General features: G+C 38.5%; 1 protein-coding gene across 1 annotated transcript in view; it reads right to left on the minus strand.

Annotated features, from left to right (window-relative positions):
• Positions 1-296: 296 nt before the first annotated feature.
• Positions 297-15,375, minus strand: part of SH2D4B (SH2 domain containing 4B) — a 56,052-nt gene continuing 40,973 nt past the window's right edge. The window contains exons 7-8 of the mRNA XM_056495158.1: positions 2,630-2,850; positions 297-426 (exon numbers count right to left, since the gene is read on the minus strand). Of these exons, the coding sequence (XP_056351133.1) occupies positions 334-426; positions 2,630-2,850 (314 nt within the window). The 3' untranslated portion in view covers positions 297-333. The remainder of the gene's footprint in view (positions 427-2,629; positions 2,851-15,375) is intronic.

A 15,375-nucleotide genomic window follows, 5' to 3' on the forward strand; every position in this document is an offset into this window, starting at 1 on the left:
CTCCTGCCCGTGCTTCTTTGCAGTATAAAATGTGAGAAATTTAGGACAGGAACTTAGCTTTCAGTGTAATTGGCTACAACCCATTGAAAACCTTTTGGAAGTCGTCCTCTTTTGCAATTTGCTGGTAATTTCTCACCTTTCAAGTGCTAGCAATATGAATAATGGTGATGATAATTCAGATGCAAAACAGAAATGTTTTAGGCCTCCTAATGAGGATACTTTTGGCCACAGGACAAGTGGCTTTAAAAGTGAGTCAACTACTTCCATTATTTACTTTTGTAACTATCTATTACTACAGCTATCCAGAATGCAGTCCTGTTGGTCCTGGATCAGTTATTCAAATAAAGGGCTGTAGTCTGGTGGATTCTTCTGCTGTCCACATGGCTCCAGGAGTAGCTCCCCACCTGAGGACGTGATGATTTCTTCCTGGAATGATAAAACCAATTAAAATATCAAAGATCTAAGCCACACCTGCTTCTAAAAATAGCAGTGAAGGCCATCACTCCACTGTAACTGGCAAGCAACTATGAATAAACAGTTTGTTCTTCCAGCTAATGGTTACCACCCCCTTGTGTCTGCCAACTGAGTTGCTTGAGTGACCTCTCAGTTTTTTAATCAAAATGAAACAAAAGTCAATAGGGATAAACAAGTAAAAAATTAGCTATGCCAGCCCTCCTCAGGTCCTCAAAAAAAAAGTCCATGCAACCTTTGGAGTGTTGAAGTATAGTCTTGCCAAAAATAGTCGTGAGGATAGCAGCAGCTTCTCAAAAAAATGTAGCAATAGCTGCAAGGGAAAATGTGCCCACAGCTCAACCAGTCACATACAGACTGGGGGAGGCTTTGGGACAACAGCAGTGTGCCTCACCAGAGAGGGCAGGCAGAAAACCCATGACTGCCAAAGGTACCAGTTTTAACACAGCTGTAAACTAGACAAGGAAAATAGAATTGTATGTTGACATTAAAGCTGAACCTGTTTCCCTGATAGGCTTACTACAGGGCCAGCTGTTAACTCTTATCATGGGACACCTAAGCAAGTTTTTTTCCTTTTTTAAATGGCAGGAACTAAAAGCCATTCTGCTTCTGACAAGTGCTCTACTGCTGTCTGTAAATAGATGTGTCCTAACACAATGGTAGCCTAACGTGAGCTGATGAAAATATAGGAACATACTGGAGCAGAGAGAGCTGCAATTGGTTGTCACCATCACCAGGAGCAGAGGGGAAACTACATTAGCCAGAGGTTCTACATCCAACAGCTGATAATCTGAATTTGAGGTGTTGCATGTCTGCTTTTCTTTCCCTCTCAAGGCCTTGGTTAGACTCTCCAGGTGCCCTGGGGCTGGCTGGGATGTAGCTTCACAGCTGCCTGTGCTCCACTGTGACATTGTGTTTTGAATTTGTGGCTAAAACAGTGTGGATAACACACTACACTTTTGGCTATTGCTGATAAGTGCTTCCAGATGACAAAGGCTTTCTCTTTCTCCCACTCAGGCCCTGCTGGCAGAGTAGGCTGGGAATAAGGGAGAACTAGAAGGGGACACAGCCCAGTTGGTTAACCCAAACTGGCCAAAAGGACATTCTGTACAAGAAGGGTGTCAGTGATTTGAACTTCCAAGGTGGCCACTGAGGAAGGATTTATTTAAATTAGGAGAGGACATATATTTTAGTCAAATGTGAAACCTACCATCTCCCCATGTGGAAATACAATTTGTGGATATTTAATGTCATAGTGATCTCTGAGGGGGCACTAAGGCAATCTGCTAAACAGATGCTGCAAAACACATGAGAGAAAAACAAGATTTAAAAGATAGGGAATTCAGAAGAAAAAATAACCTGAGACTGAATATCTAAAAAAATAAAAGCTGTGAAGAAAAGGAGGAGCAAAAAATTTATAGAATTACTCTGAGACAAGAGTGAGAAAAGGATAAAATAGGAAGGGAAACTAGAAAATGGAGGATGAAGGTAATTATAAGGGTGGCTAAGAAAAAAGCAGAATTAAAACTGATGAAAATAGGGAGAGATGCAAGACAAAAACGATTTATGCTTTCAGAACCACTGCTACTGTTTAGTTACAGTCTGGCAACAAGAAACAGAACCTAGAGGTAAAGTAATTCAAACCCATCTAAAGTCGAATAGTAAATTTCTCTTGCGAGATTGTTTTGGGTAATAAGGAGTGACCCTTAATACATTCCTAAAAGAGAACCCCTCCATGTTCCCTTCTTTAATGCAGGGTCACACTCTCTTGCTTTTGCACATTACAGCCCTTACATCAAAGGTAGAAAAATGCTGAAATTTCATTGAAAGACCTTTCTATGGTATTTCCAATCCAATTTTCCACAGCAAAGAGGCTCAGAAAGCGTTACAACTGTCAGCCCTTATTAGGCCATTTGTAGCCAAGGAGAGTACACACTGTATAAGGGGACACAAGTACATACTGGAGCATTTGAAAGAAGGGGAAAAGCTTTCTGATTCACTGCAACAGAAGCATGAATGTTACAGCTGGGCTTAGCGTACAATATTCTTTCCCACTATGGCCATTCCTATTTTCCAGTGTGGTTTCAAACTACACGGCTCCCCATTAAATTATTAATCCATTCCACCCAGCTATTGATCTCCACCTAGCAAGTGTTACCTTGTGAAAATCAATCAGATCTGTGAGGGTTGGGTGTCGGTTGGGATCTACCCCCAGGAAGCTGTAGAAATCCCCCGAGGCATCCACCAGGAAGTGCTTGAAGCCGTTTTGCTGGCGATAGGACAAGGCGTAGCCCCAGATTTTCTCACTGACTCGCACCAGGAAGGCGCCTTCAGATTTGTTCATCAACAGCTCCTCCGCTTCCTGACGGCTGATGATGCCTGGCAAGAAAAATACCCCATGGTTATGTGAGTAACAGGTCTGTCAGGGGCAGTCAAATGCAGCAAGTGCTGAACAGAAGTGAAATCACAATGGTGTAACTTCTGGAGACTGGAATATTTCTAGGAGATGTTTGTGCTGTTTGCCTCTGAAGGATAGTTGTAAGAGTTTTGATGGAGTCTGGTGGGATATGCTTTTTAATTTGTTGATTAAGACTTGCTTTTTCCCATCCTTACTGCTTTTTCAAAGGAAGTGCATAAATGCAACTGGTTTATCAAACCAGCAAATTCTGGACAAGCCATTGTTTAAGCAGACTAGCATGGCTTGGCACTGCAGTTTGATTTGCAATACATTGCTACTGTTAGCAGTTGTATTGCAGTCCTGCAATCTCTGTTGCCTTATAACTGCTGTATAGATCCTACAGAAGGAATGTTAAGCACGTGCCAGGAGAAAAAGCATTTCTCTTCTTTTATACATACACACACATACTTTTCCCAAGACTCCAGCAAGGCACATCACTAACAGCAGATTTCTTAGATTTTTTTTTATAGCACTCACAGAACATCACACAGGATCTAAAACTGGACATAGAGGTTTCCACAGCCTAATTCTCCAACTCAGATATTGTGCAGGTTGGTCACAGTCAGTCATTACTGGTGCCCTATCCAGTACCCCACCAAAATGTTCAGTTTCCCACAAAGGCCAGGATCAGATAGGATATGGGGGCCTGAGGTATGCTGATGCCTTGTAAAGCATTTTACTTCCACAGAGTCCACTTCAGCACACTCATAGTACAATGCTAATATAAAACAAGATGTCAGTAGACAGAGGAAAGAAGAATATTTCTTCATTTTCATTGTTTCAGTTCAAAACAATTTACTCAGGAAACAATAACGTACATAAATCAGTATTCTTCCTTTTGCTTCTATTTCAAATACCCTCAAAATGCCTATGAGCTTCCAAGTATATATCCAGAGATGTCACCACTGAGGTAAATTGGATGAAAAGGTTTAATGGGAGTAGAGTTTCATTAACTTTCCCATTTTATTCTTTTGTGTTGGAAAAAGTCTTCATCTCTCTTGTTCCTTCTGACTCTGGGGCACAACACAGAAGTTGCTGATACTTCTGCTTGCATAGAGGTTGTGTCAGATAAAACCTATTCTGATCCCAGCCCACAAGGAAGGTGTGATCAGAATTGCACCTGGCACTGGACCTGGGCATGCCATCCACCCAGAGAGCCTGGTTCCAGTCTGTCTGGTCGGCCTAGAGGACAGTCAGCTCATGTCTCAATTATCTGTGAAACACCAGATGCTCCCTCTCATCAGGAGCAGATGTTGAATTAGGCCATTCTGAATGTGAACATGGCACACACGTCAGCAGATAATGTATGTACGTGTTCCAAAGTTACTCTCTGTGGGGAGAACTTTCTCCAAGCAGTGCATGTAATATTTAGTGGAACTGCTTGTCATCATAGAATCCTACACATGTCCTGGTGAGGGTTCCATGGAGTCCAAGTACTGAAAAGCCACATTGTTTTAGTGGAATAATAAACATAGTTCAAGGATTATCTGTTTGTACAGAGAAGAGTTTACCTGAAAGTTTGGAATGCTCTAATTAAGTCCTCAAGGAAAATTATGCCTCTGGGAGACATAGGAAGGGACTGAGAAGGTTTGGGTACTAAAAGCAAGCACTGTGTGATATTAGGAAAGGTAGAAAAGCATCTCCTTCTTTCATTTTTTGTCTTCTTTGGGAATATGAATTTCTTTTGCAGTTTTGCTTGGTGCAGTGATGAAGGGCTCAATCTCAGTGGGGCTCAGAGGACCCCATGGGAATGCCCTCAGTACCAAGAAGAAGCATACACATATACAGTCTCTGCATGGCACACATTTCTCTTTTATGAAGGACATTGCAACATCCTCACACCAGACATGAAAAACAGGCAGTGCAAACATAAGCTTTTGTTTAGAAACAGCAAGTAGCTGCTCAGCAACAGTGTCAATTGATGCACTTTTCAAAATTAGAAATACTTTTGTTGGAGGTATTCCAAGATGAATTATTAAAAATTTTTGAACACTGTTCAAATAAAAAGATTGTACCAATATGAACCCACATGCCAATACTAGCTACTCAGGAATTACACAAAAACTGATTCTGAAACCTGTTAACCCAGTCTTCTCTCCAGCTGACCTAACTAAAATACACATGAAAAGTTTTATTAGTGATTATGATGGTTACTTCCTTGAAAAATCTCTGCTGGAAATAAATACAGATGAGCCACACTACCAATCTCAGAGCATTTAATGACAGGAAAGGATAAACAGTGCCATTGTCAGCAAATACTACATTGATTACAAAACAAAATCAGTATTTCTACTGTAGTTCTAGATTGAAGGCATGCTGATAACTTTTGAGATAGGAATTGGGTGTTATAACTACCTCTTCTCCAAACAGTGCCAGAACTGTTATGCAGCCCTGACAAGGAATGAGCTAGACTAGACAATTCAGCCTCAATGAATATAGAAGATTTGTAAAACAGAGTTGTAAAAAAAGAGTGGTTGTATTATACAGTGAACACTGTTAGGATGTTTCTAGGGTTTGAATCACTATCAGGCATATAATATGAAATTCATTTAGCATTGATTAGTTTAATGGCAAACAATCTGTTCACCTGCTCTCAACTCCCATCAGTGGAGCTAAAACACTGGAAGCTTCCACATGCTGCCATCTTCTTTGTCAGACCTTATTTTTGTTCTGGGCACTTTATCTCATTGAGTAGTTGAGAAACACTACATCATTCACAGCCAAAATCTTTTTTTGTTTTAATTCTCTTTATTGCTAAAGATGGTATAATAAATTATAGCCAGACACTCTCTTCCCTGTATTCTGTTAATAGCTCACAAGAAACCATCTCTCCTCACCATCTCCTCCCTCTTTTTGCCTCCCAGTTATTTTATTTTTCATTGGTTCAATTCTTCAGAGGGTGGTTATTGCAGCAATGAAAGTCTCCCTCTACCCTTTAAAAAAGATTATCCTCTTCTCAAGACAATTGGAAAAAGAGTGGCACTGTTCTCTCCTGAGATGGCTGTACAGAGATAGACAACATCTGTGAAACCCTTACATAGAAAACTGGTTTTAACTAAAATCAAGAAACTTTGGTTTCCCAAGGCTCCAGTAAGAGGTATAGAATCACAGATGCTCTTATTTGTGATAGTTAGGATATTAATGATAAATATTATATTGAATAGAAACCACTGATGCTTTTTAAACTAATTTCCCCTCACTCTCATTCTTGCTAATCTCTTAAAAAGGTATAAAAATGAGAAAACCAGCCCAGTTTTGAAATGCTTATAGATATTAACAGCTTGGATTCTTAGCAAGAGAATAACATTTTCTAAGATAGTTATTTCAAATTATAGAACATTCATCATCAGCTGACATGTTCCTAACTAACAGCTTCATTTTTAAAATGCAGGACCTATAATGACAATTTGTAGATGATGATAGGCAAGTCTTAACATTTTTGTTGTAATTATGTTCTTTTTACTGCCACCCATCTTTCAAACAGGAAAAAGAACATCCTAGCATTTAGGGTATATTAAACTCATGTGTGAAGTGGTGAGTTCATTATAAATTTAATGAGCCCAGCTAAGAAATCCTAATGCTGTCTTCCAAGTTCACAGGAGCCTCAACACCAGGAAGTGCTATTCTGCAATATTCTGCAATGACACCTCAGCTTCCCACTCTGCTTTCAGGGTTATCCTGCATACATCCTTGAGTGGAACTCGAGATGAAATACATTTATATTTGTCACAAGAATGCCACATCAAGCACGAATCCAAGGCTGATAAATTTTGCCAACAAGGCAGACTATGCACTAGAAGTCTAGAATTATTTTTTCACCATTATACAGATAAAGTTGCATCATGTCCTTTGTTGAAAGGGTCTAAAGTACCACACATAATAGTCATGTCTATATAAAAAGATAATTCAGCCTTTAGCAGGCAATATATTTTTAATATGTACACACACACACACATATATAATAAATATTATATATATTTTATAACACATGTCTATTATAATATATTTGTATATGCCAAGAGGCCAGCTAAGATTAGAGGGACAGCAGGTACAAACACAGCCCAGAAGCATTCATTTAGTATTCTGCAATAGAAGCTATTTGCTCAGCTGATATTTTCTCTTTTCATATTTTTCCATTAGCTTGATCTCAAACACTCCAGTGCATGAGGTCTTACTCAAAAAAAGTGTTACAAGTACTGGCATGAATAAATGAGAACAATGTAATGAAAGAATTCATGGCAGAAGTGCTTTCACAACCATTATGAAAAGCCTCCTATCTTGTGCAAAATTGATTTGATGAACAATTATGAATATTCACTTGCAATAAGTGCAGAAGAAAGAGATCATCTTGTTTATACAGCTTAAGACATTTAACCAGGGTGATGTAGATCTCTAATCAGGATCCAAAGCAGAGAGAAGCCAAGACCAGCATCTCCTTTGTTTTCAACAGGATTAGATCAAAGCCCAAATGAATACAAATATGCCTGGCAATCATTGCATGAATGATTCACATGCTAAAGGTCATAAAAACACATTACACTGAGAGCAAGTTAAACAGTAAATAACCAAGTAAACACAAGGAATTATGAGGAATTAGCAGATAACTCCTGAATAATGTAAAGGACTACATTTTTTCAATTATACAGGCAGATCTAATCAAAACTTTGAAAGATAGTGGTAAAATGGCTATAAGAGGGAAGGAGCAGTTTGCCAAGCATAAGCCTACCTCTTCTATTTTTTTGAACTGAAAAACTGATCTGGGCAGTCATATAACTCTAATTACAGCACTTAGAATAAAAAAAAAAAAAAAATCCCAATGGCAAAAGAGCTAATTTTCCAAAAATTTTCAAATCAATTTCTTCTCTTCAAGACATAATTTGAAAGCCAAAAGTTGGATTACTCCTCATCATGGAAAAAAAAAAAAAAAAAAAAAAGTTGAAGTAAGTTTCAGGGGAAAAAACACTTGAAGCTTGAAGCTTGAAAATAACTTTGTGTAGAACAGATTTTAGGGTTTTGGGCATTTTGAATTAAAAGTTCTAGTTTGGTGAGAGGAAAATTCATCCCTACTTTATTATGATTTTAATAAATCATGCAGTTGGAAGTAAAGATCAAACCTACCTGGGGCCAAAATCTGAATGAAGGTAATCAGTTTTGAAAGAAATAATCAGACAAGTAAACTGAAATTCAGAAGGGCTTGATCCAAGTGTGGCCAGCCTGGTTCCAGAGGAGCTGGCAGGCTGTGTCTCATGGCAGTGTTAACATAAGGCACTGCCAGGAGGAGCAAGAACAGAGAAAACTCTGTGAGCCTTATGGAGGGGCAGAGCTTCCAGAGCCCACAGAGGATGAAGATGCTCATGAGGAGATGAAAACTGAAGCTGGGGAGCTAAAATTTAGAATACACCTGACCTTTGTGAGATCCCACAATATGGTGGGATAGTAAAGGCTTGAGACCAACACTCGAGTGCATGACACTAGCAACCATCTCTGGTCTGGGAGAAGGTGAAAAACCCAGCTCCTTCAGTCACTCAGACCAAGAATATAAAAGCAGGGAAATGAATTAATGGCTTCCTTGCTGTGGAAGAACTGGAGCAGCTATGGTTTATACTGTCAAGGAAAAGCATCACTCAAAGAAAGCAAATTTCCTCAGGTCGACTCTTCCAGTTCTCTCCCGCAGGTGCAAGTCTATGCATGGACTCTTAAACTGACTGAACATAATTCTGGTTGTTCATTGGGAAGGACACAATTGATCTACAGCAGGGTGATTTCTAGACTGAATACTTTATGTCATCCTTGAGACTGCCAATGTCACACAGAATTTAAAGAATGCTGTTATGAGTATGGTGGTTTATGGACTGTGCTGTGACTGAAATCATCAAAAAGTAACAAAGGGTCTAAAGTACCACATATAATAGCCATGTCTGTATAAAAAGATAATTCAGCCTCTAATGGTAAACATATATAAGTAAAAGTCATACATTGTCATTTCTTTGGTGTTTCCAGCAGGAGAGGCATGCACAATTAAATACATGCACAAATATTTGCAGCAATACCAATGGTGTACTGCTATTAAAGAGGTTGCACCCTCTCCTTCCTTTTAGTCACAATCCTTTTTGAATAATGCCACAAAACAAAGAAGAGATCAATAGTATTGTGTGAGAAAAGCTGTAGCTGAGAGGTAACAATAGCTCTGCCTCTGCTTTTTCAGAATAGAAGCAATAAAGGCTAAAAAGCAAAGCAAGGGAGTAAATCAAAGACATCTGGTAATAGAAACAAAGCTGTTGAAGCTATTCACCATCTGCTGTTAAAGCAGAACAAACTCACATGGGACTAGATCTTCAAAAGAGTTCTGTTTCCATTTAGACATTGAAATAAATGGCCACACTTAGAAAAAAACCCCCAACAAATAACAAAACAGCAGAAATTCAGTAAAAACCAAACACAGAAACAGCACAGTGACTGGTAGGTTTGTTGGAGTTTTGAGGGAATTGTGGTTTTTTGTTGTTTTGTTTGTTTGTTTGTTTTCCAGACTCTGGCCAGAAGTGTCATGGCAAGAGCCCAAGAGCCAGGGGATCCTGAATTCCCATGTAATGCTTTTGCTATTTACAGCCAGTAAGAATGCAGATATTTCATGCTGTGCTGCAGGTTGGTAATCTAAATCCTAGTAACTAGTAATATTTATGGATACTGATAATAAAGAAAATATATGTAGTAGGTCACATAAAGCAAAACCTAAAATATGTGTAAATATAACCTTCCTGTCTCCACAGAACTGCACTGGGAGGAAATGATGGGTTATATTTAGAACAGGTAAAACAAGCATTTGAAATATACTCACAGATGAGTTATGTCAGTGCTCAGGGCCCAGGATATGGGGCCAGGCTTCTCTGAGCCCCTTAGGCAAAGCAAAGTGAGACTGCTTAGGGAGCTCTGGGGAAAGTTTTCTTTGCTCCACACTCACCACCTCTTCTCCTGCACAATTTCAGGAGCTGAGCTGCAGTAACTTACCTCAGATGGAGATAAATCTGTGCTGGGGAATGGTGAGCAGGAGCCCATTAGCCATTCTTCTCCATTCCTCTCCTCTGTAAGCATCCTGGCACATTTCAGCATATGCAGAATTGGGAAGCAGCACTTCAGTGAGACTCAGCCATCTCCCCAGTGTGCCTTGCTCAGTACAGGAACTGTGCCCTGGGCTACACACAGAGATGCACAGGAAACCAGGGCCCAGAGGAATAATGTATTCTGATAGCAAGAGATCCCTTTAGGCAAGGAGGAGGCATCTTGATAATCCATCATGTCCTAAATGAGCTCTCCTTGAAGACATACTTGGTGCATAGGAGTGTGGTGAGTCTCTACACACAGGAGAAATTCAAGGAGAAGTATCACAGGTAAAAATATATAGGACTCATCTTGCTTGGGTGGAGGTTTTGAAGGGTTTCTTTATAGGGTTTTTGATTGGTTGGTTTGGGTGGGGTTTTTTTTGTTCTAATGTGGATTCAGCCCTCTCTTTTGTCAGGGTTTAGCAGTTCTTAGAAAAAAGCAAACTCAGTCCTTAGAAGATTTCTTAATTCCCTAAGAATAACATTCCTAAAGCAATTAAAAAGCTACTGAAATTCTGAAAGGAATGGGTGCCTTACTCCCCTGGGAATCTCAAAAATCCCATCTAAATTAATAATGCAGTAATAACAGGTATTTTACTTCAGGTTCACAGAAAATCAGGTGTGTTACATCCACTGTTGTCCATGTGGCTCACAGTTAATTCCCTGTGCACTCTGCAGAAAATACACCTCTTAGCTGCCTCCTTCAGTGTTCATTCTACATCCAGCTATCAAGTACTGTAAAAACCCTTTATACCCACTGTCAAAACATTTACACCTTATTCACTAGCAAGCAGTGCAGCACATAAAAGATAGGTGTTGGCATTCCTTGTCTGAATATACCACTGTGCAATAGAGCTGTAAATTTTTCTGTTAATGTCTTCTCAAAGCCTAGTGTTGGTTCCTTTTCTTCCTTCTTTTCAGAACAGCCCATAGAATGCATTAGCTGGGGAGGAAAGCAATTTAACCTCTCTCTTCTCTTTGTACATTTTTGTCATGTATTAGAAGACAAAATATAGCACAAAATACCTTTAACCTTTTATCTCATATATATGTATATATATATATTATAGATAGAGGCTCTTCTGATGTGAAATCCCTGCATTAAATCTCTGCTATTATGCTTTAATTTTTGTAAGTTTTCTCTTCTCTAAATAGCTTCTGAAAAGAAGCTTATGCTAAAAGGTGGAACAGTTAACCATTCCATTTTCTGTGGCTTCTCAAACTAAACTCCTGTGTATGGTTTTACTATGTATGATCAGTAAATTGTCAGAAATTATGGGTCAAGAATATTTCATTTTGTACTGTTTTCACTATTGGAACACTGTTGTGTTTCAAAGTCAGAAGCCTCAATGTTCTAGTGAACTCAATGGAAGATGAACAACAGGAATGTTAGGATTTTGGTTTTGCTTTTGTTTGGTTGGGTCTTTAAATCAATAAATACTTCCAGGCCTATAAAAACATTCTGTTGTAGAAACCTGACATTTCCTGCAAGTAGCATGGCAATAAATATATGCATGAGGATGTCTTCAAACTTGAGAAAATATCAGTACACTAATCCAAGTAGGGAATTTTGTTACAAATATTATTCCTGTAGGATACATTCACCTCCTGACAATACAGATGAGATTAAATTTTTATTTCTATAATGTACCAAAAAGATAGCAAGCTATACAGAACATCAGTAAACTTCTGTGATGGGTGCATGATGTGACACATGCAGTAGGTATTAAGACCTTGCTGTATCTACTGGAACATGAAAATTTGCTTAATCAGTAAAGCACACAGAAATATCTCACTAAAGCCTGACAGGGCTAAAAATTGCACAGTGGAGTAATAAACACAGAGCAAAGAAACAGATTTGTGCTCTGAACCTGGCTCAGCAAACTAAAACACTTCTGTCCTGGTACAATAGTCACTGATACTGTGTTTTGTGGGAAATTGAAAAGTGTGACAGCTTTTTTAGAAGGTTAGTGGGCAGCGTTCATCATCCTTTCTCCAGGCAGACAAAACATTTGCATTAATTCAGTCTTGGTCCTGCAAGCAAGAAATGGGAAATTCTAGTTTGTGGGCATCTTTTGCAGGCATTTCACTTGTTTACATTACTCACCTTGTTACTGCTCATCTAAATTCTCAAACTTTACTGAATTTGAAAATGAGAGAGAAAAAAGCCTTCTAGTATGCAAATTAGATCTAAATCAAGGAAAAAGATGAGAAAGCTGATATGTGCAAGGAGAAGAAGGGAGAGGAAAAGCCCTCCTGGGATCTATTTATGTTTTCGTAACTCCAGCCATCATTAGGCTCTTGTTTCTCCTAAATGGTTCTGAGGGAAACACAGACATGAACAAACATGGAAGACTGAGCTTTTACCAAACCAATTGCACAAAACAAAACAAAGCCCACAGCGAGATTCTTGTTTCCCTTGGGTTTCTGCAGAAAGGCAAAGAAGAAGAATCAAAGCAGTCTGTTCCTGGCTTTGTAGAGCTCATTCCAAGGCAGTGCTGCCAGGTGACACTGGGACCAGAGACAAGAACAGTGCATGGACCAGCACTGCTGATGGGTGCCTGGGCTGGGATGACCTTCCTGCAGAGATCTCCAGGAGCCCATCACTGCCTGATGGGCAGCTGCTGGAGGGGACATAGGAGGTACAGCTCTGAACACACAGAGGCTGAGGAAAGTTTGTGAAGCTGGGAGTAACTCTTTCTGGAATCAAAGGCTCCTTTAAAAGGTAATTTAAAGAAATATTTGCAATCCAAAATCAGCCATCTCTGAACACTTCACCCCTGAAGGCATCACAATCAGAGCTGGTGCCAGCTCCATGAATTGCTGTGCAAGCTGCATTTGGAACCTGACCCACTGCTCACTCAGGGATGGAAATGTTACCATTTCCCACTCCCTGCAACTGGAAGACAAGGGTGAAAAAGTGCAAGTGTCAAAACTGCTGTCAGTCTCAGGGGTTGTTTTGGAAAAAGTAAAGTCTCCTTAGATTTTTTTATTTACTTGCAGCATCTTCCTTCTCTCAAGCCTACTTGCACATTTAACCACCAGGATTTTCCTTTAAAAACAGTGTCAGAAGAAGTACTTATACTTGCAAATCTATAGGTGCTCCATCTCAAGAAAGACAAGTCAAGCACATAACTTCAACTGTGCAGTCTCTTAAAACAGCTACATATTTTACTATATCTGAAATGACTATTATTGGCTGAAGTGTGGAAAACTTCACAGGACATGTAAATCCATAATCACTACTTTAAAAATTAAATGCTAATATATATACATATATATTTGCTTATTTTAGCACCAGGTTCTGCTTCTGCACTACACATCTAATATATTGATGTTTCTTCATAAGTAAGATGCTTCTTTTTCTCTTCAAATAATTTTGACATAAGAAAAATACTACACACTAAAACCAAATATATATATTTCCTCTCACAGTTTTTCAGTATTGGTACATAAATTAGTTTTGATGCTTCTGAATTGTGAATACTTGTCTGCTTAGGCACACAGACACTTAAGTTTGCAATGCAGACTGGCTCCTTTGTATAACCTGTTCTAAAAACATGGCCACATTTACAGATGTATAGAAGAGACAGTAAATAATGAAAAGTCACTTTAAAAGGCTGCTGTGGGCTAAGAAAAAATGAACTCCATCCCAGCCAAAAGCAGGACATTACCCCACCATTTGCATGCTCTGTCATGAATATACCACTTGTAGAGGAAAACAAGATTTAATTCAGCGCCCATGGGTTTATAATATCTACACTGTGATTGATATTATACTGAATAAATTATATAATAAATCAGCATAAACTCTGGCAAAACAGTTAGGGCCTGATTAAATTTAGCCTTGTATATTGTGCAGCCATTTATTCTGAGGCAGTTTTGACCCATTATACCCATTTTCCATCATGTAATTAAGTACAGAAAAGAGAGAGGAATTAAAAAATCAGGCCCATGTCCACTCAGACTGGACTGAGACAATCAGCTGCCAAAAAGGTTTCTAGTAATAATAGCAATAAATTGCTTAGAATTGTAACATGCTCTGATTTTCTATCAGAATTGATAAGACAGCAGCATTAAATCCTAGTGTAAATCCCTGGGCCACTATTGCCATAGCTGTAAATGGATAGGAAAGAGAGTAACTGTGTTTACCAAATGCAGAAAAGGAATTAATTGCTTAGGTAATAGGAAGCTACTGGCAAATTTCATCAAGCCAAGTGAAAAGCAGCAAAATGGACAAGAATATTTGAAATCATGGTGGCTGCATGACACAAACCATAAAAAGGCAAACAAAAGCAAATCAGATGTGTCTATAACACTACATTTTAGGGGTATCCCTGCCTTTATCAGATCATCTCCACATACAATTAAAAAACCCCACCAAAACAGAACAAAAACCCACCCACACAAACACACACAAAAAGTAAAAGCAAAAAACCAACAACCCAAAAACTGGAGGGAAAAACTGCACTCAGTCATGAGCCAAATTATAAAAAGGCTGCAATCCTTAGTGGTTAAAACTCAGAGAAAAACAACAATGCTGCTTTCTCAAGCTCATCTCTAGAAAAATAGGACAATAATTTTAGGAAAAGGTAATTCTCATGTATTCTTTCTTTCTTCACATTGTTATAAAGCTTTTCAGTATGTCTTGTATAAAAGCACTAGAATGTTTTTGTTATAAAAACAAAGAATGTTTAAGAATATTTTCAATATATATTCCAGTTTTTCGTGATTTTGCTGAATTAAGATAAATCCCAATACTTCAAATTTGGACTTAGAAACTGAACTCATTGTCTTTATTTAAGGTTTCACATTATTTACTTGGATGCAACAACACAATCAAAATATAGACTATAGCTTCAGACAAACAGGAAATATATCCTAGTCCTATTTAGGAAAAATATTTTTAAAATAAATGAGATGTACTGAATGAAAGCACATTTTAGAGGAATGTAATTGAAGAACAATTATCATGTTAGTGTTTATAAAAAGGAGAATGACTGCATTGGCTTTAGACTAGCAGATGGATTCAAATAATTTTCTGTATGATGCATCTCTGGATGAATACTTAAATTACTTTCCATGCAGACAATTAATCTGCAGTTCTACCTAAAACAAACAAGCCTCACAATGACTTCAATGAAAGAGCAAAGTGAAGTGTTGACATGAGTAATGACTCTTAGATATTCAAAATCTGCTTGTGTGTAAAGGGAAACCCAAAGCTCTCCACAGACTCATGCTTAGTAAGGTTTATTCAAATGTCATGAATAGTGTAACACAAAATACACATGTGGGTAGGAAAGGTTTTGTAATTCTCCTGGTTACAGAGAGGTGATACCTAGGCATGTT

Source organism: Oenanthe melanoleuca, chromosome 6 (genome assembly GCF_029582105.1).
Source record: "Oenanthe melanoleuca isolate GR-GAL-2019-014 chromosome 6, OMel1.0, whole genome shotgun sequence".
NCBI classification, from domain to species: domain Eukaryota; kingdom Metazoa; phylum Chordata; class Aves; order Passeriformes; family Muscicapidae; genus Oenanthe; species Oenanthe melanoleuca.